The 27,056-nt window shown below is 55.1% G+C and overlaps 1 protein-coding gene across 8 annotated transcripts in view; it reads left to right on the forward strand.

The window, feature by feature from the left end:
* PTPRE (protein tyrosine phosphatase receptor type E) overlaps positions 1–27,056 on the forward strand; it is a 97,888-nt gene that overhangs the window by 45,911 nt on the left and 24,921 nt on the right. For 3 of the 8 annotated variants that reach the window (XM_042907618.1, XM_042907617.1, XM_042907619.1), the window contains 7 exons: positions 6,702–6,820; positions 13,010–13,109; positions 13,398–13,471; positions 15,376–15,512; positions 21,648–21,738; positions 25,348–25,424; positions 26,325–26,361. In XM_042907618.1, the coding sequence (XP_042763552.1) occupies positions 6,709–6,820; positions 13,010–13,109; positions 13,398–13,471; positions 15,376–15,512; positions 21,648–21,738; positions 25,348–25,424; positions 26,325–26,361 (628 nt within the window). In that variant the 5' untranslated portion in view covers positions 6,702–6,708. The other 5 variants (XM_042907624.1, XM_042907620.1, XM_042907621.1 and 2 more) reach the window with 5 other exon arrangements.

Here is a 27,056-nt window from a genome sequence, read left to right on the forward strand (position 1 = left end):
GGCCCCCCGCAGGCCACCTGTGGTACCCGCCAGCTGAGCAGTGGCCCCTGCCATGGCCCCTGGTCATGGCCAGGCCATGGCAGGGGCCACTGGTCATCAGGATCCATGGGGAAAATGAGAGATTACAGGATTTTGACATAGTTGCAGGAAACAGAGGCAAAAGAGTTTTGCCATAAAACTTGTAGACAACAGTCTGAACTCTCACGACACTTGCTTGGGCATTTACCGTCGGGCGTAAATCTACATCTTTTTGCGTTAATTAGTTTTTAATAACACTTTATGAATTTGCCCTAAACCCGTCCGTCAGGAATGAAGTGTGGAAAAGGGCACATGTTAAGCACTGAGTCTCTGTTTTCAAGAAAGTTGATGATGAGGCTACAATTTGCACAAAATAGCCATCAGCATTTACCTTCTGTGTCGGGGTCCGCACTGGTGCCGCTGACCACAGAGAAGCCGTGAGAGGGAAAAAAGCCTCTAAGAGAAGCAACCGCTTCCCCTGAAGGGTGACTCAACGACCTCTGTGCCCCAGGATGATGGATTGAAGGGGCTTTACACACGGCCCTGGGAAGCAAGGGCTGTTTATTTAGATCAGATGACTATTCATAGCGAGTCAAGATCATTATCAATTCCAGGTCTCATTGCGCACTTACGGGAGGTGAAGCGATCGCCATCAGTGCTCCCAATAGCAGGTGCGTTTCACAACCCGTCAGATGATAACCGGTTTTATATCGGTGCCCTTTGCAAACGGAAAACGAGTTAATTCCCGTAGTGGCGCCGTTGTTTTTCATCCGCTTCGTGGAATCCAACGACGAGTGGGAGGCTCCTTCTGTGAAAGGTGAACACCTGACCTGATTGCTAATGTCACCGGAAATGCCACGAAAGAATTCAACACCGAGGACGCGTGCATTTGTTTGGTGGGATAATAGAAGTATATAAGGGCTGGCGGACCTCGGCGTTTGTGGTAAACGTCCCACGCTTGGACTTGATTGTGATGTACAGATAATTTTTAATTGCGCCCACGCCAAGTAAATATTCTGGCAGAGAAGATAGAGGCTGTAGATGTCAGATTTTAGCAACAGCTATGCTTGCAGGGGAATTAAACTGAAATATTATGTAATGAAGCTGATGTTGAATTTTGAAAAATACTTAGCTTGGGAACAGGCATGTTCTATTCCCGCCCCATCAGAGCTCAGAAATGCTTGGAGCTTCAAAAAGTCGCTCAGTAAATCAATCTAAGTATCCTACAAAGACGGCAAATGTTTCTATAAACAAGGCTCCAAGTATTGGTTGCCTGTCGTTCTGAATTAGTCGGAAATATTTAGTAAAAGTAAATGCAACCGGAAAATACAACCACCAATAAAAACCCCTCAGCGTTTTAAAGTTTTACAATTACAACTGATGAAAACATAGGTTATGAACAGGAAGACATTAAAATCTTTCTCTATGAAAGCAAGGAAAGAATAAAGCAAACAGAATGATGAGGGCTCACAAGATGTTCCTTTGAAAACTTTGCAGACAATTGCGTGAAAAAATTTAAATATTAAGGATATTGAAAATATATTAAAAGTGAAATGTATTAAGAACAGACAAGGTGAGGTGCCTGGGTGGCTCAGTCCGTTAAGTGTCAGACTTCAGCTCAGGTCGTGGTCTCACGGTTTGTGAGTTCGAGCCCCACGTCGGGCTCTGTGCTGACAGCTCGGAGCCTGGAGCCTGCTTCGGATTCTGTGTCTCCCTCTTTCTCTCTGCTCCTCCCCCACTCACACTCTGTCTCTCTCTCAAAAATAAATAAACATTAAAAAAAATTTAAAAGAACAGACAAGGCTGAGAAGGCAATTGAAGCAGGTGAATATGTACCAAGAGTAGATGTTCTGTTCATGTTCTCATTTTATTTTCATATAATCAATACAAGAAACGTTTTTTATAAAATAAACTATGGCTCTAAAGTGCACTGGTAGGTTAGTTTTGTTTTCTAGAAAGGGTTTTTTTTTTTTTTAATTTTTAAAGATAGGTTTTGAATAGAAACTACTTAGTGGGTTCCCATTTTAATAAAACCAAATGCTGACCACTAATGAAACACTGTAGGAAAGCATATGGCTTTAACTGTTTCAGCCTCTCTTTTGCTCTCGGAGGTCCTGTTTTGGATGAGAAATTACACGTGGCCCATCCCAGGGGCTCTCCTTTAAGGGTAGAACAAATATTTAGCTCTGCTCCTTTGTGAGGGAACGGAGTCTGTCTTGTAATTGAGAAGCAGCAGGCGTGTGAACCACTCGTGATGGGTTTGAGCTGCAGAAAGAAAACACTACCATCTTGGAGCTGCAGGGGGCAGTCTGGCTCAGTCCTTGCGGGACACCCAACACCGGAAGGCTCAGCAGGGTGGCCCTTCCTCAAAGACACTGGCTCAGGCAGGACTCCATACCCTCAAAAGCCCTGAAGGTCCCTGTCAGCTGGAGAAGCCAGCTTGGAGGAGGCAGATGTCCCCAGTCCCCAGGAGGCTCGACGTCTGGTTGGGAGACCCAATGTCCAAATGACTCTGAACAATTCCGGGTGGTCTGATCCCAGGAAGAGAGAGTGTCTTTGGCTTGCTGGACCTCAAAGGTTGGTGGGATCAAGGCAGAGGGGACAGGGGTCATCCGGTGAGGGGAAGCATGTGAGCAAGGGCTGGGGGATGTAGACGGGTCAGAAGAATCCCTCTCCTGCCTTGGGGTCTCCACCTGCACCTGCCTCCTGTTCTCCTGTTCCCTGGCCGCCATTTGCCAGACGCCCAGCCCAACTCCTCTACTCCTGTCCCCAAGGGTAATGGCCTCCTTTGGCTGGGCACCGAGGCCTGGCCTCTGCCCCTCTACGCACCCCCAGAGTGGTCCCAGGTCCTCGACACAGTTCCTGTTGGCACTCTGCTAGAGTGCTCTCGGGACCCAGAGAGTCAACAGGCCATCTCCGAAGACAGCAGGGCATCTCTCATAGGATTGCGGTGAGGGATGGTGAGGGTAACTTATCCCAGAAGTTCAGATAGCTTATCACACTTCTGGGGAGTTCAGTAAATGGTAGCTTGTATTATTGCTGTATACTCCAGGCCAAAATCCACTCCATCCCCAGACTGGGGACCCCAGTCTCCAGATCTCAGCTAACAAACGATGCCCCATGGCATTCCGTCTCCCGAGATGGAAATCCCAGTGCCTTGGTGCCCTAGTCAACACCGCGTCCAGCTGACTACCATTCACACGGATCCTACCTCTGAAGCCCCTTTCAAATCCCTCCCTCCTTGCCGTCCCCATTGTCCTGGCTTCGTCCAGACCTTCCTACTCTGCTGTGTAACCAGCACGTCTCAGCTTTGATGTGCATGGGAGCCACCTGGAGATCTTGCGTAGGAGGAGGTCCCGCTGTGTCTGAGATGCGGCATCCCTAGTATGCTCCCAGGGGATGCCCATGCCCCCAACCACTCTGGGGAGGCAAAGGCTTACGCCGTGCCTCTTGTGGCTTGTGACCGGCTTCCGGCACTCTCTCTGGAAACTTCAGTGGCAGCTCGCTGCTCACAGCCAAGGTGGTCTATACCACACCCTTCGCTCTCCATATATTTGGATTTCATACGTCTGGAGTTGGGCTCAGGAATTGGCATCTTCTTATAATACCTCTGAGTGGCTCTAATAATGTAGGTTGCTTGTGGAAAACGAGCCTGTAACACCAAACCAAACTCTTTAACGCGACGTTCAAGGGCCTTCTCGATTCGGTCCCGGGGGAGTGAATCATCACCAACTCACCTTCCTTCCTTGGCACCGTGGACACTCATCTCCGGACAGGGGGTCCTAGGGGATGCTGTGTTTCCACTCTTCCTTCCAGCTCCACAAATCTGCGTTGGGGCAGGACCGGCATCGTATTTAGTTTCGCGGCTCCGGGACCCGACAGTCGGCCTGCTCCAGAGTGGCCCAGCAGAGTATTAAAAAAGCATCAAGTGGAATAAGAAAACAGTGCTAACCAAACTGATAGGTGGCTGACTTTTGATAAGAATAAACACAAAAGCTGCTCTGTTGGAAACTGTTTTGATAATCTCTGTTCTGAGACGCAACGTGTCGTATGCCCACAGTACTTAACATGCGGTAGGTTCAATACAAGTCCTTAAAATTCACCACGGGTTTAAACTACTTCAAGGACTATTTTGTGCCGATTCGTGTCTGTGCTTATTGGTAGCTTGCGCAAACCCTCCGAGGGTGAATCGCCAGGGACAGGAAAGTTGTCATTGGCTTGGAAATATAAGTATCGCAATAAAGGGACTCAAGGGGGTTTGAATTCTGCAAAGTTTAGTGCCCTCTGCTGGCCACAGCGGGCAAATCACCTGCTGCTCCAGGGGGCACTACCCATCCCCTTGGGTGTCTGATGGGTGATGAGTTGGCCTTTGTCGGCCTGAAAGTGTCAACTTTCTCTTAGGTCGTTGAGCATTTGGAGAGGAGGGTCTTGAATGAATGCATATCGCAAGACAAATGCTTCAACTAGGAAGTGTGCATTTCTGAGTTGTATTAAACCAGTTAATACTTCCTAATCACTTACTCTGCAGTGTATTCAGCTGTGTAAAAGTGTCGTTCAAGAACAGATTCTGTCTGGTGCAGCCTATGCAGAGCTGACCGTCAGGGCTTGAGAGCTTTTGTCTCGGGTGGTCCTGGGTTCCATTCACGCCTCTTCCATCCCCTCTGCCCCCGCTTCGGGCCTGTTCCTGAGTCCTGGAGGGTTGTCGTGGGGCAGTGTCCACAGGAAGGGCCCAGCACTGGTAGGCGCTCACGGGATACAAGCTATCGTGTGTGTGCGTGCGTGCGCGCGTGTGTGGCTCACTTTAACAATCTAAAATGTATTTGGGAAATAAACAAGAGGAAAGAGGTTGGAAGCATTGATTGTGGCCATCATGGTTGCTCTAGGATAATTGTCTGCTCAGAATGGTTCCATTTCAGCAGTGGTGACTGCTGAAATGCGATTAGACTTTTTGTGCTCATTCAAGCGTCCCCTCTAATTACAAGGAACCAGTGTTTCTGGGCCTCGGTCCATCCGTGTGCCCCGGGGAGGCTTTTTGCAGGAAAGTGCCGTCTGAGGGGACAGGCACGCCAGGGGACCACGGAGGGGGGCGTCAGGAGGGAGGGAGCCCACAGTCACGGTCACCACCAGATCTCACTGGGCCCAGACAGCCGCACGCCTTGCCCTGAGGTGACTCTCCCATACCCCCGAGAGGTCCTTGCCACATTTTCCGAGGACCTAAGGTATTTTGGCAAAATTGGAGCACCAGGCAGGGATCCGTGGTGGCCCTGCAGGTCTCCTGGGTGAAAGATTGCTTTTTCCCGTGTTGAGCCACGTGGCAACCCGGCTTTGCTCCGTGCATGTCCCCACCCACCCGGTAAAGACTTCCTTCCATTCCCAAGAGGCTCCTCAGAGATGAGCTAACTAAAGGTGGCCCCTCCTGGGCGGGGAGGGAGCCTCCCTGCGCCTCACCTGGGAGCGCAGACAGGAGGACAGTCACGGGCAAGGCCTTCACCCCAGAGCCACGCGGGAAGTTCCTGAGAACAGGCCAAGCGCGAGGCTCGGAAGAGCGCTGACTAGGCCGGCCTGCCCGTCTCCAATCTCGTGGTTGGCTCCTCAGGACGGGAGGACTTGGCTGGCCTTTGAAAGGCTCATCGGGCTCCGGAGTATGGGACACATGGGCCCGGGGCCTGCCCTCCCCCCGGCCCCGAGGCTCAGGTGGGAGGCAGTGAGGGTCGGCACTCAGAACAAGGGCCGGTGGTGTGGGTTGTGGCCAGGGGGACAGCAGAGGTGGACCCTGTGCGGGTGGGCTGGACCCCCAACCCCCTGGCCCTGTGACCACACGCCAGGTAGCCTAACTCCTGAGCCCAAGATTGCTCCCCAGGGGCTGCTCTTCCCTGGGCTCTCATGATGCAAATGGAAACCCTAACCTGTGTCACAGCGGACACGACAGAATGTTCCCACGTTCCCCAAATGTTGAACAAATCATTGCCGTGTGGCAATTTATTCTTTCAAGTTTATTTATTTTGAGGGGGTCGGAGAGGGAGAGGGAGGGAGTGCAGAGAGAGCGGGGGCAGAGAGAGGGAGACACAGAATCCGAAGCAGGCTCCAGGCTCCTAGCTGTCAGCACAGAGCCCGACGCGGGGCTCGAACTCACGGACCGAGAGATCGTGACCTGAGCCAGAATCAAGAACCAGAGCCACCCAGGTGCCCTGACCGTGCGACGACCTAGAAGCAACGGGTCAAGGGCCTCGCTGAGTGTCCGTGAGGCTGCCGCTCAGAATCTTAGATCTCCTTGTTTGTGTGCTCAGGGTTTTTCCTCTCCGGGTTCCTCCACATCCTTGTTCGCCTCCCCTCCCCCCCCCTCCCCCCACAAACCAAACAAACCAAAAAAGAAGTTAACCAGAACCTCGAGAGCTTTTATAACCTGGGAGCAGCTCACGGAGTTACTAACCTGGCTCGTTCTACAGTGAAATGGCACAGCTGTGAACTGTGCCAGCCGTGTGCACAGACCCCTCTCCCGGACTCAGATTCGCTAAGCAGTGCTCCAGAGCCTTCCCACCGTCATCCCCTCCCTCCTCACCCCCCCCCCCCCCCCCACTGCCCTGTTTTACGTGAGGTTCCCTCCTGGGCTGGGGCAGGGGGGAGGAGGGGCAGCCCCAGGCGCATGGCGGGGAGCACTCTGAGCCTGTCCCTGCTTCCTGCAGGTTCGCCATGGAGCCCTTCTGTCTGCTCCTCCTGGCAGGTGTTAGCCTGCCTTTCGCCAAGGCTCTCAAGGGCAACGAGACCACCCCAGCGGAGAGCAACTTGACCTCTACGACCGCAGGTGAGGACCCAGCTGCCTGCCGCTCACCTGCCCTTGCCATCCCCCACCCTCCTGGTAGGGTCTCAAGAGCGGGGGTGATGACCCCGCTGGGGGAGGAGAAGGAGCATCGAACACGGAACGCCTCTCAAAAGCAGGCTGGCCGCACGAGCCAGTTGTTGGGAATTTGACCAGAACAAAGCTTAGCATTCGGGGGGCGGCAGACACAACCCCGTGCTCAGAGTTGGTATCGGCTTCGGTGGGAAGCGGGGAGCAGGGGTTCACAGTCCCGACCCCGCCGTGGGGAGCCGATTCTAGCGATCCTCACCAAGTGGGGACGTGGACGAGTGCCTAGGGGATAGTTAGGCACTGACATGGCAGTTGATCCAGTCAAGAAATCAGTGTGAGTCCTTTCAGGCATGATGTTGGTACCGTGGCTGGAGTCACGTTTTTAAAAGAAGAGTCCACGCGTGTCTAGAGATGCATGTTGAAGTCCTTCTGAGGGAAGCAACCCTCCCTCGGGGAGCCGCTCGAGAAAGAGCCCCTGGGGAGCAGGAGGTAGGCGGGGCCATAGGCCAACCCAGCTGCCTGGTCCCCATCAGAAAGTCGGTGGCAGATACGTGGGGGTCACCGCTCCGTGCTCCTGCCTTTTCCGTGGTTTGAAAGTTAGAGTGGAGACTGGGGAAGAGTGAACAGATCTGTGTGACAGCGTGGACGGACCCCAGAAACACGCTCAGTGGAAGAAGCCGGACGCGAGACCACGTGTTGTGTGATCTCCGTTGATAGGAAATGCCCGGAATAGTCAGGGTGACCGAGGAGAAGGTACCTGAGCGCTTGGCCGGGCTGGTGGGGGCGGGGGGGGCGGGGTGTGTGGCAAAGGCCAGGTGACCTCAGGTGGACGAGAGGTGGACGGGAAGATTCTAAAACTGGATTGTGGTGGCAGTGGCAACTAGGAATTAACTAAAAATCATTGGATCTTCTGCTTAAAACGGGTGGGTTGTGTAGAATGTAGATTTGGCGTCACGGAGTTGAACTAAAGGCCATGCGAAGCTGACGGGAAGGGGAGGAGAAGCGGCAGAGAGAGCAGGGGCTCTTGAATCACGTGACCCTTGTTCAGCTCCCGCTGACCTGGCCAGGTGACCTGGAGTAAGTTCCTGAACCTCTTCGGGCCTCAGTATCCCCATCTGTGAGTCGGAGGTAATAACAGTGCCTCCTTTTCGCAACGCTGTGAGCATGAACGAGACCGCCGAGCTGGGTACAGAGGCTCGTCCACGTGGGCCACCGCTGTGGATGGCTGGACGTGTCGGGGGAGTCCCGTCACCCGCCAGTCGCTTACAGCCCGGAAACGCGGCCTTTCAATGTCCCTTGGTATCTCTTTCTTGGATGTGTGCCCAACTGATGAGTTCAGGGTCCCCAAGGACTAGGCCCGGACTCGCCTCCCTGGGAGACCAGAGGCCGTCTGTGGCTGCCAGCTCTGTCCCCTGGCCGGCTTAGTAGGAGCCTGTAACCGGCAAGGCCTGGTCCCTTGAGTCTGTATCACGGCCTGTTGCCAGTCCCTCCACGCCTGCCCTGTCCCTTCCCTGTCCATCCCCCAAGACTCCCAGGCATAAAACTCAAGGCATCTCGGGTAAGGTATTACTTGGTGTATCGGTTAGTGTTCTCCAGAGAAACAGAATCAGTAAGACATGTGCTTATAGTTTCATTTATATCTGTATCTGTATCTATGTCTGTATTTATATTTATTATAAGGAACAGGGTCACAGGACTGTTAGGGCTGTTGAGTCCAAAATCCGTAGGGTCAGGGAGCCGGTTTGAGCTCGAAGGCTGGCAGGCTGCCGCTGCAGAACCGGAAAGAGTGATGTCCCAGTTGGAAGGCAGTGAGGGAGGAAGGATTCCCTGTTACTCACAAAAGGCCCAGCCTTTTTGGTCTCTGCAGGCCTTCGACTGATTGGGTGAGGCCCACCCACAGTGGAGCATGGGGAGGCGTGTAATCTTTTCAGAGACCACCAATCTAAATGCTGAATCTCATCCTAACAGCACCCTCATAGAAACACCCAGAACAGCAGCGTTGGACCACGTATCTGAAACCCCGTGGCTCAGCTAGGTTGGCATTCAGCATCACACTTGATTATCACAAGGCACCGGGTAAACAAAAATTATCAACTTCCTTCCAGAAGAAAAAGCTTGAGTGAGATAATTAGAAGTGCCCCATTCGGGCTGGGATCAGGGACTCAACCCCCATGCAGCTCAAGGGCCTGACGTGATTTTCTGAGCCCAGACACGTGACCTACAAATGCACCCTTGGCCCCCAAGAGAAGGGCGAAGTAGGGCTCAAGTCATTGGTGCAAGACCCCAGAGAGGACGGCCGGAGCAGCCCTGTCCTCACATTGCCAGCCAGAGAAATCCAGAACTGCAAAAAAGGAAAGACAGGAGCCCCTAGCAGACAGAAGCTGCATTTGTTATTGTCCTCATGTACGTTTTTCACATTTTTTAAAATACTTATTTATTTTTGAGAAAGAGAGAGACACACACAGAGGGCGAGCGGGGGAGGGGCAGAGAGAGAGAGAGGGAGACACAGAATCCCAAGCAGGCTCCAGGCTCCGAGCTGCCAGCACAGAGCCCCGTGCGGGGCTCAAACTCACAAACCGCGAGATCATGACCTGAGCCGAAGTTGGATGCTTCACCAACTGAGCCACCCAGGTGCCCCGTGTCACTGTCCTCATCTCAAGCAGGGCCCCTGGGTGCTGGGTCCCTGGTGCTGTTCCACAGCCTGAGACCCTGCAGACCTGTCCCGAGGACAGTGTGTCCCGATTCTACCGGGCAGAGCATCGTTTGCCCCAAAGCGGAGAAGCCAGAAGAGAGCTGCGTGGGCGTTTCCCTAGCTAGCACCCAGGGCACCGTCAGGGTGACTCAGCCTCACCCCTGGGCCTCTTCGCTTCACTTGGAAAGAAAACGGTTGGCCAGTAAGGTGGCTGTGGGTGTCAGGCGCTCCTTTCGGGGACAGGGAAGCGACCTCGTGCCCCTGAGAACAGATGTGTCCCTCACAGCTTGTTACAGTTTCTGCCCGGGGCTTCACGGCTTTGGCAGTGGCTGCTGGTCACACAACCAGGAGGCAAGTCCACGCTGGCTCCAGTTCAAGGTCTCGGTGACAGCAGGTGGACGGGCTGCATTGGCCTAGAATTCCAGACGGGAGCCTGACCCGCGGGGAGTGCCCTTTGGAACTTTGTTCCCTGAAAGAAGGATCATCTGGTGGGATCACAGCACATTGCCACAATGTGCCAATAACCGGAAGCCCTGTTTGTTCCTTGAACAAAATGTATCAAATAATCATCAAGAGACATTCCTTTACGCAGGAGCTGGAGGTAAATACTCACAAACAGTACAATTAAATGCTGTTGTCCATATTACAGGAAGGCTTCCTAAAAATTAATAAGAAAAAGACAGCCCAGTAGGAAAGTGGCAAAGCAAGCATATATGACCAAACGATGTGCAAATACCCAATTGATTGTTTTATTAATCACGAAATGATGCTTTACTCTGTAGAAAGTAGGGAAAGGCAGGTTGCAGTGGTATCATTTCATTTAGCTGTTTGGCAAAATTTAAAAGGATTGCTCACAGCCAGGGGGGATCAGCTCTATCATGCAGTCTAGGTAAGCACGGATGCTGAAAACTTTGCAGGGGGCAACTTGGCAGTTTCTATGACAATTTAATGTGTGTGCCCACTGACGCACAAAGTGTCCTTCTGGAGCTTTCTGCGGAAGCACTTTCAAGATACCCAGAGAGAAAGATACACGATGTGAAATCGTAAGTAACAGAAAAAAAAAAAAAAAATAGCTGGAAAGAACCTAAATGTCTGTCGAAATCTCGGGTTGTTCAGAAAGTGGAAGTCTAAGCAGCCGTTAAGCAGGACGAAGAGGCTGCGTGTGCTGACCCAGAGGCTCGCCAAGACAGACGACCGCGCGACAAGGCCGAGCCACAGAGCTGGCCCCATAGAGGACGGCGTCCATTTTGTTGCTGTTGCGGTGTTTTCACACTCCACTTGGCCCAGGGGACACGGCCCAGCCCGCGGAGCTTTTATTCTGGACCATTTTGTTTCACAAAATGGCATTTAGGTTGAATTACCTATCAGAATTTAAAAATCAGATAAGTTTTACAATAGCTACGAGTTTCTTCTTTTTGGCAGAGCTGGGAGAACTGGACGGTGTGGGGGGCCCACCTTCTGCTTGACCCCAGTGGGGCCGCCCCTGCAGACGGGGCACGGACTCCCCAGTTCTCCCAGCCCCGCCAGGCCTGCCGGCCCCTGAGTGATCTTACCTGTTCTCTGCCCCCTCCCCCCCCACACCCCGAGAACAGAGGCAGCTGCTGACATTTGTCCCGATTCTGCCCATGCACACAGCCCTGCGCTGGAGCCTCGGGTCATTCAGCCTGGTCCTCAGGAGCACGCTGTGGAAAGCCCACATCTGTAACTGTAGCCTCTGAGCCTGGAGGCTGGACCCTGGAGCCTCCTGATGAGACCCCCCAGAGATGGGCTGTCTGTGGCCCAGGTGCCCGTCAAGGCTCCGGGTAGTGCCCACACCCTCAGCCAGGTGCAGCCAGCCCTCGGACCGGGCTGCTCACCACTCGGTCACTGCCAAGATGGACGCTGGCCTGGGCAGCCGAGGTCTGTGCAAATGCAGAAGTGGGGGGCGAGAGAAGGGCACCCGCCTGTGCCCTGTGGTTGCATTTGGCAGGGCAGGGATGGACCCCAGTCGGGGAGTGGAACACCCAGGCCCCCGCCGCCCCCCGGGGTCAGGCATCTCCCCATCAGGCGGGCTTGAGTTTGCTGTAAGGGCCTGGCAGAGCAAGGCGGGGCCTCCGTGGGTGGGCGAGTGTGGAAGCTCCCCCCCCCCAAAACCCCACCCCCTCCCCCCCGCGGGGTCAGCTCCCTAGGGGAGCTCTGCAGCAGGTAGGGCCAGGGGAGAGGGACTGGGGCACATGCTCTTAGAGGCTCTGCCTGGTGTCACCCTGGCTTTGCCCTACAACTTGACTTGGGAGGTCCCTGGCCAGATGGGAGAGGCATTAGCTCAGCCTGGAAGGAGGGAGTCTCGTTTGGCCAGGCTTCTGGCATCCCGGGCCACCTCATCACAGACCAGGTGTCTCTCAGTCAGTGCACCTCTACATCAGACGGTCACTCGAATCAGTAAAAACTGGCATTTATTAGAAATACGTGCCTTGGCCACTGACAGGTGCCAGAGCCAGTGTGAGGCCCCGGAGGGGGGTTTGCTTACAACCTGGACGGGGGTGGGGAGGGACCTTTAGGATACACGAGGACGGGGTGCCAGGGGAGGGAAGCTGCAGGACCGCGGTGCCCCCACTGGGCTCAGCTTTGGGAAGACACAAAGCTATGGGAGGACCACTGTTGTCTTTGAGGAACGTCCACTGACTCAGAGTGAAGGCGGTCGCCCCCAGGGTCTGTTCATTCCGAGAGAGTAGGGTCTGTGCTTGGAGGCATACAGAGACTCTCTGGGATCCACAGAAGGGGAGCCAAGCGGGCTTCCTGGAGGAGGGGGCATTCGAGATCTCCCTGGGAGTGGGGGCATTTTGGTGAGTGGGAGTCTGGGGAGGCAGGGGCTAAGTCAGAACAGCCAGCCTGTCAGAGCCCCCTCAGAATCTGGGCTTACTGGGCAGGTCCTGGGCAGCCAAAGGCAGCTGCCCCTGGTCCAGGGATGTGGGTCCTTCTGAATGAGGAAAGTCAGCCTGGACCCGTAAGATCGGGAGCTCGAAGCTTCAGGGGACCTGGTCGTGGCCTGGCCACAGACCTCCACCCAGCCCACGGGCCAGGCTGCACCCCCATTGCCCTGAGCCCCTGCGTGGCCCTGGCAGCTCCCCACGCTGTCCCCAGAACAGCAGGGCATCTGACCCTCCACCCTCTTCCACCTCCCCGGTGCCCCGGGCCCGGGGAAACAGGTTCCTTGAGGGGGGCAGGGAGCTCCCTGTCGCGCCTTCACTGCCCCTCAGCCCTCACCAGGGTCAAAGTCACCGGCCCCTCAGTTCACGCTCTGTCCCCCGTGTCACGGCGGCTCATCTCATCCGTGGTGAGAGCACAAGGCACCGGGCGGTGGCCTGCTTTGCCGACGGGGAAGCGTGGTCTGGTGCTGGGGCTCCTTCCTCGCCCAAACCCCCTTTTCCCCTTCGTCTGAGTCCCATCGTGATGGGGACCGGCTCTGCCCGCAGGCCCTCCGGACCCCCGCGCGTCCCAGCCCCTGCTGGCCTGGCTGCTGCTGCCTCTGCTGCTGTTAGTCGTCTCCCTCCTCCTCGCCGCCTACTTCTTCAGGTAGGAGTGTCCCCGGGGCGCGGGCGGACTTGCCCCGACCAGCTCTGATGAGGAAATGATCTCCTCCAGGCCGCACTGCGGGTGTGGGCCCAGGCAGAGGGCGGCGGGGCTGGGGACCGGAGGGGCCGGGGACGAGCGGGGCTGGCGACCGGGGGCCGGCGTGGCAGGGTCCAGCCATGAGCGGCAGGAAGAGCTTCTCCAGGCTCACCTGGTGGGTATCCTCGCGCAAGGGCCCCGCGTCCCGGGGACCTTCCCTGTGCCCGAGGCTAACCAGTCTGTGTCTCGAAGGTTCAGGAAGCAGAGGAAAGCCGTGGTCAGCGCCAATGACAAGAAGGTGCCCAACGGAATCCTGGAAGAACAAGGTACCCTGCGGGGCCGGGGGGCCGGCGGGGGGGGGGGGGGTGCTGCCGGGAGGGTTTGCTGGGGGCTGTCGTCCGCCTCTTAGTTGCAACGTTAAACCCCTTCGCCTTTGAGACTTGGGTCTCCCTTTACCCGGTGTAATGCTGGCGTTTGCCATGGTAGAATTTTACCATTTCAAAACTTTTCTCCTTTCCCTCGGCCATGAAACAGACATTGGAGACTTTCCGTTTGTGGCTTTGTTGGAAACGCTGTTCACATCCTGCCCTGTTGACAGGGTTTTGACGTGTAACAGTTTTCAGGAAGCCCTTTAAAATCACCCTACGATGAGACAGCCTGGTTCACGCTCTAAAGGGCTCGCCTGAAATTCGCACCGTTTTCGGATCTTGACGCTGGAAGAGAGCTGATCCACCAACGTGTGCGGCAGGGAAGGTCCCCGTGGAGGGCATTCCCAGCCTTGTCTTTCAGGCTCTGGGCTCAGTTCCGTGCCTCAATGCTACTTACAAGGCACACTGTTTCTCTTCCCCACAAGTGCAGGTGGCTGAGAAAGTTCGGTGAGGCAGAGACTTTCAGAATGATTGGTTCACACCAGTGACTGTGACTTCCTCTAGTCAGCCTGCTACCTAATAGTTCCATGATTTGGGGGAGCAAACGTACGGTCAGCCTTCAAACAGAATTGTAGAATCGACCCCCAGATGATAAAAAAGAACGTCAGCCCCAAAAGACCTAGCAAGGGGCTGGAGGGCAGTCCTGGGGTGCTGGCGGGACCTGAACGTCACCGAGAACCTCGTTCGGTGCTGCTGTGGCCTGCGGGCGCCTCCTTCCTGCCCCAGCTCGCTCCCTGCACGTTTCAACAGCCCTGAAAGGGAGGGAAGAAGGTGTGGCTGGCGAGGCCCAGAGGCCCAGCCAGACTCACTCTGACGCGTCTGCTCTCAGAGGAACGAGCCCTGTGAGGAGTTCTTGGCTGGGCTTCAGAAAGGCTCTGCAGGTGGGGACAGGCCCTTTGCAGGAGTGACAGCAGAGTGTTCACGTGGACTTTGTCAAGAGTATCAGTCACGTTGCAGGAAGAGAAGCCCCTGCCAGCGATCTCTCCTTTTGTCTCACTCTGAGTTGATGGAAGGATCTCTCCTGAGGCCCGTCCTCGTTGTCAGTGCCTCCCTGCCCGCTCCCCACAAAGCAGGAATGGTTTCTCTCTCTCTCTCTCTCTCTCTCTCTCTCTCTCTCTCTCTCTCTTTTTTAAACATTTATTTATTTGAGGAGGGGAGGGGCAGAGAGAGAGGGAGACCCAGAATCCGAAGCAGGCTCCAGTCTCTGAGCCGTCAGCGCAGAGCCCGACGCGGGGCTCGAACCCACGAACCGCGAGATCATGACCTGAGTCCAAGTCAGATGCTTAACTGACTGAGCCACCCAGGAGCCCCCAGGAGGGTTTCTCTTACTTCTTCTGGAGCTTGTGGGGTTTCAGCAAGCAGACTATTTGTCACAAGGGAGACAGGGCTGAGGGAGACGCATATCCTAACCGATTCCCTGTCTTTCCCGCCTGAACCAAAGTTATTCTTCCGTACTGATTAGCGTGCAATCGTTTCTCCCTATTTCAAGCCTGGAAAAGTGAGTTGGAGTGTGAGAGTGCCCGGGTCCTTGGTGGAGGGAGCAGGGGCTGGGGGCTGAGCTGGAAGACGAGGTGACTGTGGTTGGTGAGAGCAGGTCACACGGGCCAGAGGGACGCCCCTCTGGTGTGGATGTTATCGCAGGGGGCAGACCTCTGCGCTCCGCTGCGCGGGGCCCCGCTCGGAGAGCACCGTCCACCCTCTGGCTGTGTCATTCCTCCGGGGTGCCCTTGGTCCGTCGGGTTCATGAGTCAGCCATCCGGAAACCTGGCTGAGTGGCCCCCATGTGTCTTCTGGTCCCACAGAGCAGCAAAGAGTGATGCTTCTCAGCAGGTCCCCCTCCGGGCCCAAGAAGTACTTCCCCATCCCCGTGGCACACCTGGAGGAGGAGATCCGCGTCCGGTCGGCGGATGACTGCAAGCGCTTTCGGGAGGAGTTCAACGTGAGTTTGGAGGTTCCTTGCTGTTCTTGTCGTGGGGTCGGGGCCTGGGAAACGCGGCACCGCATTTCAGGGCACATCGTCCCAAAGACCGCACACACCCGCGTGGGTCACCACACTGTCCCAGAGGGGTTTCTGGACGCCTGGCTTCTCCTGCGAGGTCCACGCACGCCCCTCGTTGCTCATTCGTAAGATGAGACGGTCGAGCGAGAGGCTCCCGAAGGCCCCTTCCAGCGCAGACACTCTGAGTGCCGAGTCCCAAAATCTAGCATGATAGGGACACGGCGGTCTCCCTGATGTGGAAGACCAGGGCCCGAGCGGGCGGCAGGGTGACAGTTCTGTGTGGAAAGCGGTGGAGCCCACCCCCCCGACCCTCTAACGGGCCTCGGAGACCTCGTGCATCTCGCGGGTGAAGGAAACGTCCCTCTTGCGAACCACCCTCGTGGCGTGACTTAAACAGCCGTGGGGCCGCTTGAGGGGCCACGGGCTTCGGTTCGACCTGTGCCCCAGCCTCTCCTGGGCATCACCCAGCTACTGCCGTTCTGGGCGAATCGCCTCTGCGGACCTGGCAACGGCAGCAGCCAACTAGCACGGCTTTAACCAACTGTGATGGTCCCCACGGGAGCAAGCCGATTCCCCCAGCTCTCCACAAAAACCACGAAGGTGCGTCCGTGACGCCTCGCCTCGTGCGATTCAAGTTTCCGTCAATGTCCTGTGAATTGTGACTCTGTTGGATAGACGGAGATTTGGGGGGTGGGGGGAGGGAGAGAGGGAGGCACATGGAGGGGGGGGCAGGTAAGAGAGACACCGGGGACACTCATCTGGGGTCTAGCCGTTCAGTGTTTACCCCTGACCATGTTCCTCTTGAGCTCTGTGCATCTTGCTCACGTCACACGCAGCCGTTTGCTCAGCGTTGAGCCCCAAAGAGAGGCCGGTGACGCTGACCGCGCCTTGCTTAGCCTGCTGCCCCCCCCCCCCCCAGGCCCTGGCACAAGGGCCAATGTCTGGGCAGCCGGCCTCTAAGCCGGCCTGTAAGAGGGGCTCTGGGCAGCGGGCCGCATAACCAGCGGCGTGCGGTGTAGCTATTTAATCCAGAGACGGCACTCCAGCAGACGCGTGGCTTTTCACACGGAAGCATCCCGCGAGGGCACGGGAGGTGACGGAGCGTCGCATCGGTACTTTGCTTATTTTTTTAACATGAGCCTCGCCCGCCTTTGCCTTGCTTCCCTTTGTTTCCAAATGTGTCTTCTATTTTGGGGAAATTAGGTCATCTTGAAAGACAGCTCGACGCAGTATTGTTTTGCAATCTGTCAGCCTGGCGAGAGAAGTTCATTCTCCGCGTTCACAGTAACTACCCAAGTTGGCAGCGGTGTGACTTTGTCCCCTCCTGTCTTGTCCTGTTTCCCCTTGTGCTTGTGTTTCCCCGCGTGGACGTGGGGGTCGGCCTTCTGCCAGCAGGAGGACCGTGAGTCAGAACCAGCCGGCTCCGCTGAGATCTCTAAAGTGAGGGCGACTCCCGACTTCAGCCAGGTCACGATCTCGCGGTCCGTGAGTTCGAGCCCCGCGTCGGGCTCTGGGCTGATGGCTCGGAGCCTGGAGCCTGTTTCCGATTCTGTGTCTCCCTCTCTCTCTGCCCCTCCCCCGTTCATGCTCTGTCTCTCTCTGTCCCAAAAATAAATAAAAAACTTTGAAAAAAAAAAAATTAAAAAAAAAATAAAGTGAGGGCGACTCCAACGCAGCAGGGCTGGAAGTAGGGTCAGGCAGGCGACGCACCTGCCCCAGGCATGAGCAGCTCAGTCGGGATAAATAGTATTTCAATTATTCAAAAATATCAAAAAATTTTTGTGTTGTTTGTTTATTTGTTTTGAGAGACAGAGAGAGTGGGGAAGGGGCAGAGAAAAAGGGAGACAGAGAGAGAGAGAGAGAGAGAGAGAGAGAATCCCAGCCAGGCTCTGTGCTGTCTGCACAGAGCCCGACACGGGGCTCAAACTCACGAACTGCAAGATCGTGACCTGAGCCTGAGTCGGATGCTTAACCAACTGAGCCACCCAGGCGCCCCCAAAATATCAAAATTAATGCAGGCCATCCATGCCGAATGAAATAGTAAATGAAGACAAGATCATTCCGACTGATTTCTCCCGTGGTCCCAGGCTACACCATGAGTTGTCACCCCACCGTCACCTGTCCTGGCATTATTTAAAGGCTTGGTGTTTTCGACATCATGCCTCAATTTTGAATTTAAAATTTTTTCAATGTTGCATTTGGATATTATTTTACCTCGATTCCTGGGTTTATGGTGCCACTTCAGAGTTTGCCCCCGAAGCAAGTACGTCACCCTTCCTGCCCTGCCCTGTCCAGCTGCCCACTGGAGGCGTCCGGGCAGTGAAGGATGAGTAGATCTGCAGAGGGAAGGAGGGTCTGGTTCCGGCGCTGGGGGACCCGGGACAAGCTGCTTGTAGTCTCTGAACCCCAGTTTGTTGCTCTCGCCAGTGAGAGCTGGCCCTGTCTTTTTTGTTTGTTTTATTTTTGAGAGACAGAGCACGGGCAGGGGAGGGGCAGGGAGAGAGGGAGACACAGAATCTGAAGCAGGCTCCAGGGTCCGAGCTGTCAGCACGGAGCCTGACACGGGGCTTGAACCCACGGTCCGTGAGATCACGACCTGAGCCGAAGTCGGACGCTTCCCTGACTAAGCGACCCATGCGCTCCTCAGCTGGCTGTGTCTCAAGCCGTGTTTGTGTGACTTCTGTCTCCTAAGCGCCCTGGAGACTTCCAGGACCCGCCCACTCTTGGCTCTGTGATGACCCCGCTTGAGTTAGACAGCTGTTCCCCTCTTCCTCCTCCTCGCCTGATGTCCTGAGTTCCAGTCCCAGAGACGATGAAAGGGACAGATGAGTCTCAAAACGAGTTTGGACATTTGTGTATTGCCGACCCAGAGCATCCGTGAGCTGAAGGAGTTTGGCCCTGGGTCACTTCGGTGGCATGGTCGAGGCGTGAATGCTGGCCGACCTGCCTCTTACCAGCCTGGGGCGCTTGCTTGGTCCATTGATTCCACCTCTGCCTGCCTCGGATTGCTCGCCTGTACCAGAAGGACGCTGCCTGTCCCCGTAGGATTGTCCGAACACGTAAAAGAGGCAGATGTGTGCCCAGCTTCGCCCAGTGTCTGCAGGAGAGGCGTCTGGGGCTGCCATGCATTTTAGGACGACTCCTGGGGACATCCAGTCTCACAGTCTCCGCCCGCCATGATAGAGTGCCATCCCAGCAGAGGCTCTCCCAGGCCCCCCAGTGAAACCCCGGCCAGTGAGTGCCATTCAGGGCAGGAACACCCCCTCCCCAGACAGAGTCTGTCCAGCTCAGGGGCCCTGCCCCAGCCCTAGCATGCGTGTTGTAGAAAGGCGCAGGGGAGGCGTGAGCCAGACCCGACCCCTGGAGCATGCTGGACCAGCCCACACCTGGCTGCTCTCTGTTCTTCTCATTGGCTACCACCTGCCCAGCACTGCAGAGCAGGGAGGAAGGGGCAGGGACGTGACCTGTGGCTCCTGTGTGTGCTCACCGAGATGAAATCCCACCTCCAGAAGCAAGCACACCAGCCGACCCTGTTCGGCCAATTTATGTAATTGCACCTTCAATTGCCAGGTATTTATTGACCGATCACTACCTGCACGGCTCCCGCTCAGCGCTGTGGGGGTGACCCGGTCGCGGCAGAGCCCTCCCCGGGTGCTGCCCCGTTTCCCCTGTGCCCACTGAGCAGCTCGGAGATTCGAGTCTGCAGGCAGATTGACAGCGGGACAAAGTGAGGGGTGGCAGTCATTCTGTGCGCTTGGAGACGGAGATATGCCTTCTACACAGAGCACCTGGCCTCACCCCAAGTGGCCCCCCGCACAGCCCAAAAAGCCGGGATCGCCACCCCAACTTCATATCCCGGGTCTCAGGCCACTGCGGGAATGGGCAGAGCTGGGTCCCCCCTCAACACCTAACCCTCCAACCTCCCCACATACCGCACCGTAGCCACCCCACCTTCCGAGGTTTCTTGGGTTCTTTTTTTCTTTTTCAATTAATCACTTGCATAGATTTTAATTTTTAGAGCCGTTTTAGGCTTAGGGAAAGATTGGGCATAGAGTACAGCATTCCCCCTTAGCCCACAGTATCCCAAATCAACAGTGTCCCGTGTTCACGCCCTACGTGTGTTCCAAATGAGAACTGATGTTGACTCATTGTCACTAACTGACCGACGTCCAGAGCTGGGGTTCCAGTGTGGTACGTTGTGTGGGTTCAGACAAATGCATGACATCATGCGCCCACCATTACAGTGTTATACCTCGTTTTTATTCTCAGGGGTGAGGACAAAAAAGCTTTCGAGTATAGAAAGAGAGAAGTCTGTAGAATGTTGCCACAGGTTCTCTGTTTAGGTTAGGTCCAGAAAATCAGTGTCAAGACAGCTTTGATAAGAACCAGGAATTGTGAGGGGCGCCTCGGTGGCTCAGTCCGTTGAGCGTCCGACTTCGGCTCAGGTTGTGATCTCATCGCTTGTGGGTTCAAGCCCCGCGTCGGCCTCTGTGCTGACAGCTCGGAGCCTGGAGCCCGCTTCGGATTCTGTGTCTCCCTCTCTCTGCCCCTCTCTTGCTCATGCTCTGTCTCCCTCTGTCTCTCAAAATAAATAAACATTAACAAAAAAAAAAAAAAAAGAGAGAGAGAGAGATAGAGAGAGAAGCAAGAATTTTGGGTAGAGAAGGCATTGACCCCAAGGCACCCACCAGGCTCTCTGCTTGTGGCCGTCCAGTTTGGTGAACTGAAAACAAAAGAAAGAGTTCACTGGCTGGCAGGGGCTCAGTCTGCGAGGGAGAAGCCCCCCGCCCCAGAAGAGGGAGGCTCTGGGCCCCTGTGGGCGGTGAGTCCGGCCCTCGTGACTCATGGTGTGAATAAGCCTAGGGCCACGCAGCACTTGTGAGGTCTGCCCCCGTCTTCCGGGGACTTCACACTTGAAGAAGGGGAGTCTTGGTGGCCGGCTCCAGGCCAGACTGAAGGTCTCCCCTGGTGCCTGCCGCTTGCCAGCCAGGTGAACCTGGACAAATCTCCAGCAGCCTTGGGGGCCAGTTTCCTCATCTGGAAAACGGGTGATGCTAGTGTCCTCTTGTAATAGGTTGAGCTATGGCCTGGGGCAGGTGACCCACTCCTCCTCCAGTGCCTGGCACATCTCAGCGGCTTGGTAAATATTGACACTCGTTCCTCGAATTCCAGTGTCCCCTCCCCAGTCCAGTGAACGTTGAGGTTAACGTTGAAGGCCGTGATCTGGGGGTTCAAAAGGCTCTTTCCCACAGTGCACTGCACGGGGCTTGCGTACGTGCGGAGGGCGTCCCAGCAGCCAGCGAATGCGGGGGGACGACTAGAATCAGTAGAAGTCAGGGAGCCCAGGGTCAGCCGGGTTCGTGTCCACGGAGCCACACATCAGTCACAGGGTGCTAGCTAGCGTCTCACACGTCGGTGTCCTCATCCGAGGCGGCGGGGGGGATAGGGCAGAGTTCCTGAAGCCAGGTGCGCACACAGGACCCCTGGGGATCTTGCGCTGATCCAGGCTGGGGCTGGAGTCTGGGCTTCCCACAAGAGGCCAGCTGGACCTTACCCGCTGGCCCGCGAGCGCGTGGCCTCTCAAGCAGGAGGCCCACATCTAAGCTGCTCGAACATCCTCTGCCCATCCCCGAGCCCAGCCCCACGGGCACAGCTGGCCTCCACAGCCCCTCCGCAAGGTGCCCTTGCTCTGCCCTCTCCTGCTCCAGAGTTCTCCTGTGCTCAGTCTGTAAGTATCCGTGGAGTCCCTGCTCCGGGGCAGGACCTGTGGCTCCCAGGGCTTTGGTGACAGTGCACAGACAAGTCCCCGCCTTCATGCAGCTGAGGGCCCAACGGTGGGGTCGTCACCACGTCCACAGCTCACTTGGCCCTCTGGCGAGAGCGCCCTGAGGGCAGGCGGGCCTGTGTCTTCCTCACGTGTCTGCCCGGCCCCTGGCACAGCCCGCCGGGCAGGGAGGGCGGTGGACTGCACGTAGTTTGCTAGGCCGGGGTTTCCTTAATTCCTGTGCCCGTTAGCGAAGTGGACGTAAACGCTGTGTTCATCACGTTTAGTGCTAACTGTGTATTTTCTTCTAGTCGTTGCCATCTGGACACATACAAGGAACTTTTGAACTGGCTAATAAAGAAGAAAATAGAGAAAAAAACAGATATCCCAACATCCTTCCCAGTAAGACTTTACTTTTTCTGCATGATTGGTAGCGTGTGGAGTAAACTCAACATTCCTTTGTAGCTCCTGGGGACTGTACCTGTCCGGGCAGCATAACAGTCCCAGGACGAGGGGACGAGGGCCCGGGCCAGCACCGCTGCTTGGCGCTTGTCCAGGGAGGTCTAGGTGGCCGTCTCCCACAGCGGGCTCAGGCCACCTCTGTTGTCGTGGGTCTGGCCACCAAGCCTGCGCTCGATGTTGAGACCTGGGCTGCCCAGGGGCCCAGGGGAGTGCCCCCCGCACAGGCTGGCAGGGGCCTGCTCCTGGGCCCAGTCCTGAGCCGCAGTCTTGTGCTGCCAGCGGCCCTGGGCATCTCCGCATCTCAGACTCAGTGCTCTCGGCCACCAGCCGTGTGTCCCCCAGACCAGGGGCAGAAATGACAGAATGAGAAATGTGCAGAGATTTGGCAGCTTTGTGGGAGGGCTTAGCAACGCCAGCAGCTAAACGGGGCCATGGGCTGCGGGGTGTGGGGTCCAGGGAGGCCGTCGGGCCAGATAGCTGACAGATCTGTCCAGGGATGTGGCTGGACAGGCTTCGCCCCGGGGGTGCCTTTCACAGCCCACCTTGGTGCCAGGACAAACCTGAATGTTCCAAGCTGTCAGCTGGCCAAGGAGGGTTGCAGTATTCTTCGTTCAGCTGGACCCCTCTTGTGGGCTCTGCCCATCAGGCTAACAGAAAGGCAGCCGGGAAGGGTTTAAATCCTGAGCCCCAGGCCAGAGAATCTCCCTGTTCTCAGACAGAGCCTCCGTGGAAGCAAGGGAGCCAGCCTGTGCAGTGGGCCTCAGTCCACTTGGTGGCATTTTTAGGATTGGAATTAAGTCTGTCTCTTCAGGGGCACAAGAAGCTGTGGTCCCCCCAATTTGTGTGGTCTCTGGACTCTTAGCACTTAATAGAAATAATTCTTTTGCACTTTACAAGCATAGGATTGACACCTCTTTTTTTTTTTTTTTTCCAAAGGCCCCTATAAGACTATGATCCAACTACGATGAGAAATTAACCAAATAGTCTTTCGGCTAAAACGCATTTGCGTAGGCAGCCAAGGGAGCCGCAGGGAGATGGGACACGAAGCTGTGCAGTGACGAGGGGCTTGGGCCAGGGTTAGACTCTGGACACGCAGTGGGGGTCCAATCGGGAGGGCCGCTGGATCTGGGGTGGGTTATCAGAGAAGGAGGGAGGCAAGCCGCTTGGTTGGAGCAGCTCGAGGGAAAGGAGAACCGTGGGGGAGGCTGGGGATCTTTGGGATATTTTGTGTCAAATAAAAATCGGGATATTTGCAAATTAGTATTATTATCTACTATTAGTTTGACTAATTAGCTTCGTTAATTAATTTAATTTATGCATTGGCCTACTGAATGTATCTGTTGAGGACCTACCTACCCAGCCCCAGCACTTTTCTAGGGTCCTGCCCCCATTTGCCTCTTACTCACTAAAAACCTTATTTAAAATTCTTTGAAAGTGAGTTTATTTATTTTGAGAGAGAGAGAGAGAGAGAACGAGAGAGAGCGAGAGAGTGCTCATGAGCGAGCGGGGGAGGGGCAGAGAGAAAGAATTCCAAGCAGACAGTACAGAGCCTGATGTGGGGCTCAGTCTCACAAACTGTGAGATCATGACCTGAGCTGAAATCAAGAGTCTGCTGGTTAACCAACTGAGCCACTCAGGCACCCCTAAATTTACTAGATTTTTAAAAAACCCCTCGACCCAGGCATGGAAATGGCTCTAGGGAGCTTGGATGACAGAGAACAAGATGCCTGGCGTGTCCATGAGGCTGGGCTTCGGAAAAGCTTGGTGACTGGTAGGGAGACAGCATCCTCTACTCTGGGAAAAAAAAAACAGCAACAGCCAATAATTTCAAAATATAATGTTTTGACAGTGAAGTGTGACTTTCAGAATAAAAAGACAGGAAGCTCTCCGAAACTGCAAGATTCTAAATCTAACCAGAATGCTATTTTCTACCCTCGGCTTTCTATAGCTGTTCTCAAAGCGTAAAATGGTTCCAAATTATTTTCAACTGGCTTCACACATGCTCAGCCGGAGCCGTATCTGCTTTAGGGCTGTCAGCCCCTGAGCACGAGGGTGTCGTAGAGGAGGCCATCGGGCTGTACGCTTGGGGTTTGACACCCTGGCTGCCCCATATGAGCCATGACTTTCCCTGAAAGCCTCAGTGGCCTCTGCTGCTGGGGGCAGGATAGATCGGGCCCAGCGATACCGTGTCTAGTCAACAGGTGTCTGAGGTCAGCGGCGCCTTCCAAGTATGCGGAAGACAACAGCTCCTTTGCCGCAGACCCACCCCGCAAACACACACGTCTCAGTTAGTTTCAGACCTGTGGGGACAAGCAGGGGGTAAAGCAGGACAAAGCAGGACGATAGAACGCGGTAAATACATATGGAGTGCTCACTCTGTCCCAAGCCCCGTGCCCGGGGTTGTGTGAGCCACCCCTGGAGCAGCTTTGACTCTTGACCCTGGCCCTGGGCCCGGTCTGGTCATCCTCAGTATTTCCGCTAGCTGTTGTACAGCTAGAAGTAGGAGACCCAGGCCTGGGGCCATGACACTTTGAAGGGCCCATGACACCATCTGATTTCCTTTAAAATCAGAAAAACAAAAACAACACCATAATCCAGTCTGGTTACAGTAAGCTTTATACTAACTAATAACACAGTTGTAAAATAAAATGTTTACTTTTTTCTTTTATGGAGGAAGGGGCCATGAAGGCAGGAGTGACGAGGACCCACCAAGGTCACAGTGGGGGCCCTGGTTGAAACTTCCCCAAACGTGCACACACACACACACACACACTCCACAAACACATACACGCGAGACCCACGCACACAGAGAAAACACACACCGCACCCCCACCTACCACGCACACCTGCACACCACCCGCCCCCACACGGAGGAAGTACACATCACACACCCACACAGAGCTCTCTGTGGTCAGCCCCCTCACTAGAGAGTTGCTTGTACAGCAGGCCAGAATCTTCCAGGCAGGTGGCCCGCCAGGCCCAGCTCAGGTCAGCGTGAGTTCCACCCACCTTCCAGCCCTAGGGCCGACTGGAAGGATGGGGATCGGGGTGTGGAGTCGGCTTGTCCCTTCCCTGGAAAGCCCGGGAGCGTGGACCCCAGCCCTTCCGTCCGGGGCTCTCCTCAGTGCGCAAGGGCCTTGTGAACACGGGGGCCCAGCTGGGGTTTCGGAGAACATGGTGATCTCACTGCGGGGCCCCAGCACGTGCTGCTGTTCTGTTTCTATGTGAGGCCCAGCAGCCCCCACTCCTGGACGCTGAAGTTCATGCCTCTGCTGTCAGCCCACAGGTCTTACCGGACACCTGGTTAGGGCCGGGCACTGTCCTCAGTGCTGAGATGCAGTGCTCATTCAGTGAAACAGGTGTATTCCCATCCTCATGACACAGAGGGGCTCATGAGGACACTGAAAAGGACGCGTCCTCTGTCCCGGTGATCACCACGCAAGACCCGGTCGTGTCAGGTGCCGTGTTTAATGCTGTAGATGGAAGAAATGTATGGCAGGTGTGATTTCCTTATCCTGATATCATGGTTTTTTGTTTTCTTCTAAACAGATGATCATTCCAGGGTGATTCTGAGCCAAGTGGATGGAGCCCCCTGTTCAGACTATATTAATGCTTCGTACATAGATGTAAGTCTGCCGTTTTCCTGTCCCCGGCCGGGCCTGATGCACACACCTGCACCATTTGGGGACTCAGTGTGAATCGTGACTTTCCTCTCTGGGGCCGGGTCACAACCTTCCTGGGCAGCTTGGCCACAGCGCAGAGAGCACAGAGTCGCCCGGGGCTTTTGAATTAGCATCTGTCCAGGGATTCATTTTCAAGAAACAGATAAGCACAAAGATGTTTGTTACAGCATTCGTTACATTACTGACCAAATAGGACAAGAAGGATCAGTTAAACAAACTATGGTAGAACCATAATGCAATGGATTAAGAATTCATTTTAATTGGGCCGCCCGGGGGGCTCAGTCGGTTAAGCACCCGAATTCGGCTCCAGTCATGATGTAACAGTTCGTGAGTTCGAGCCCCGCGTCCAGCTCTGTGCTGACAGCTCAGAGCCTGGAGGCTGCTTCAGATTCTGTCTCTCTCTTCTCTCTGCCCCTCCCCAGGTCACAGTCTATCTCTCTCCCTCTCTCTGTCTCTCTCTCTGTCTCTCTCAAAAATAAACATAAAGATAAAAAGATTTAAGCGTTCACTTTAAGTGAACCTTAAAATGTCGTTTAATATAAATTATAAAATTATCATAAAAATACAACATAGGAGAATTTGTACTTACTAACCAGTTCAAAGTATCTGAACGTGTGTCTGCTTGTGTGTGTGCGTGTGCGACTGGGAAAGTATTCCCAGGAAAAATCTACGGCGGGGCCAACAAAAGTAGCCCTGGCTCCGAAAGGACTAGTGAGTTTTCTTCTTATTTCTGTGTTTTCCAACTTTCTCGTGGTTGATACGCGTTACTTTCCAAACCACAACGGCAAACGCCTTCAGCCAAGAAAGCGAGGAAGAATTACAAACCTGATTTTATGTTTCTAGGGTTACAAGGAGAAGAATAAATTCATAGCGGCTCAAGGTAAGCTTCTTGCTGTTCTTTTCAAAACGGGATTTTGGTAACATGATGTGGGAGGCTACCTGGTCCTTATCTGCTGCCAGGAATCCCGAGGCTTCCCCTGGGCTTCCTGTACCGCCCTGTCTGTGTTGCCTGTTTGCAGTCTGTCCAAGCTGTCCCTGAGCACAGGCCACGCGGGGGTGTCCCGAATCTCACAGAGCCTTGCGATTCGAGGCTGGCGCTCCATTGACCCCGAGTGTCAGCATGTCCTGGGAGCTGCTCAGACGTGCTACGTTCACATGTGCCTCTCAGCAGGCCTTCTCGGGTCATTCTGTGCCTTCGTTCGCAAAGCTCTGCCCCACGAGATGACGAAGCGTGTTGTACAAACAGAGCTTCAAAAGAACAGACGAGTTGGAGCCCGAGAGCCCAGGTCCCCCTTCCGCGGTCGGGCAGCCAGGGGAGGGTGTCATCATTTATAAGTAGGTGTAGCCGGCACATTGGACGTACATCCACGCAAAGCATGCGTGTAGACAGACAGACAGACAGACACATGCCTGTTCCCTCACATGCATGGTGCAAAGACAGGGCACCCAGTAGGTTAACGGTTATCATTTGAACGTGCTGATTCTTTCATTAGACAACCCTGAACCTCTCTCAGCTGGCCGAGCTCGGGTGTGGCTCCCAGTTGCGGTTGTTTCCAGGCGGTTGGGGAAGGGAGG

The sequence above is a fragment of the Panthera leo genome, chromosome D2, assembly GCF_018350215.1.
Source record: "Panthera leo isolate Ple1 chromosome D2, P.leo_Ple1_pat1.1, whole genome shotgun sequence".
Taxonomy (NCBI): Eukaryota; Metazoa; Chordata; class Mammalia; order Carnivora; family Felidae; genus Panthera; species Panthera leo.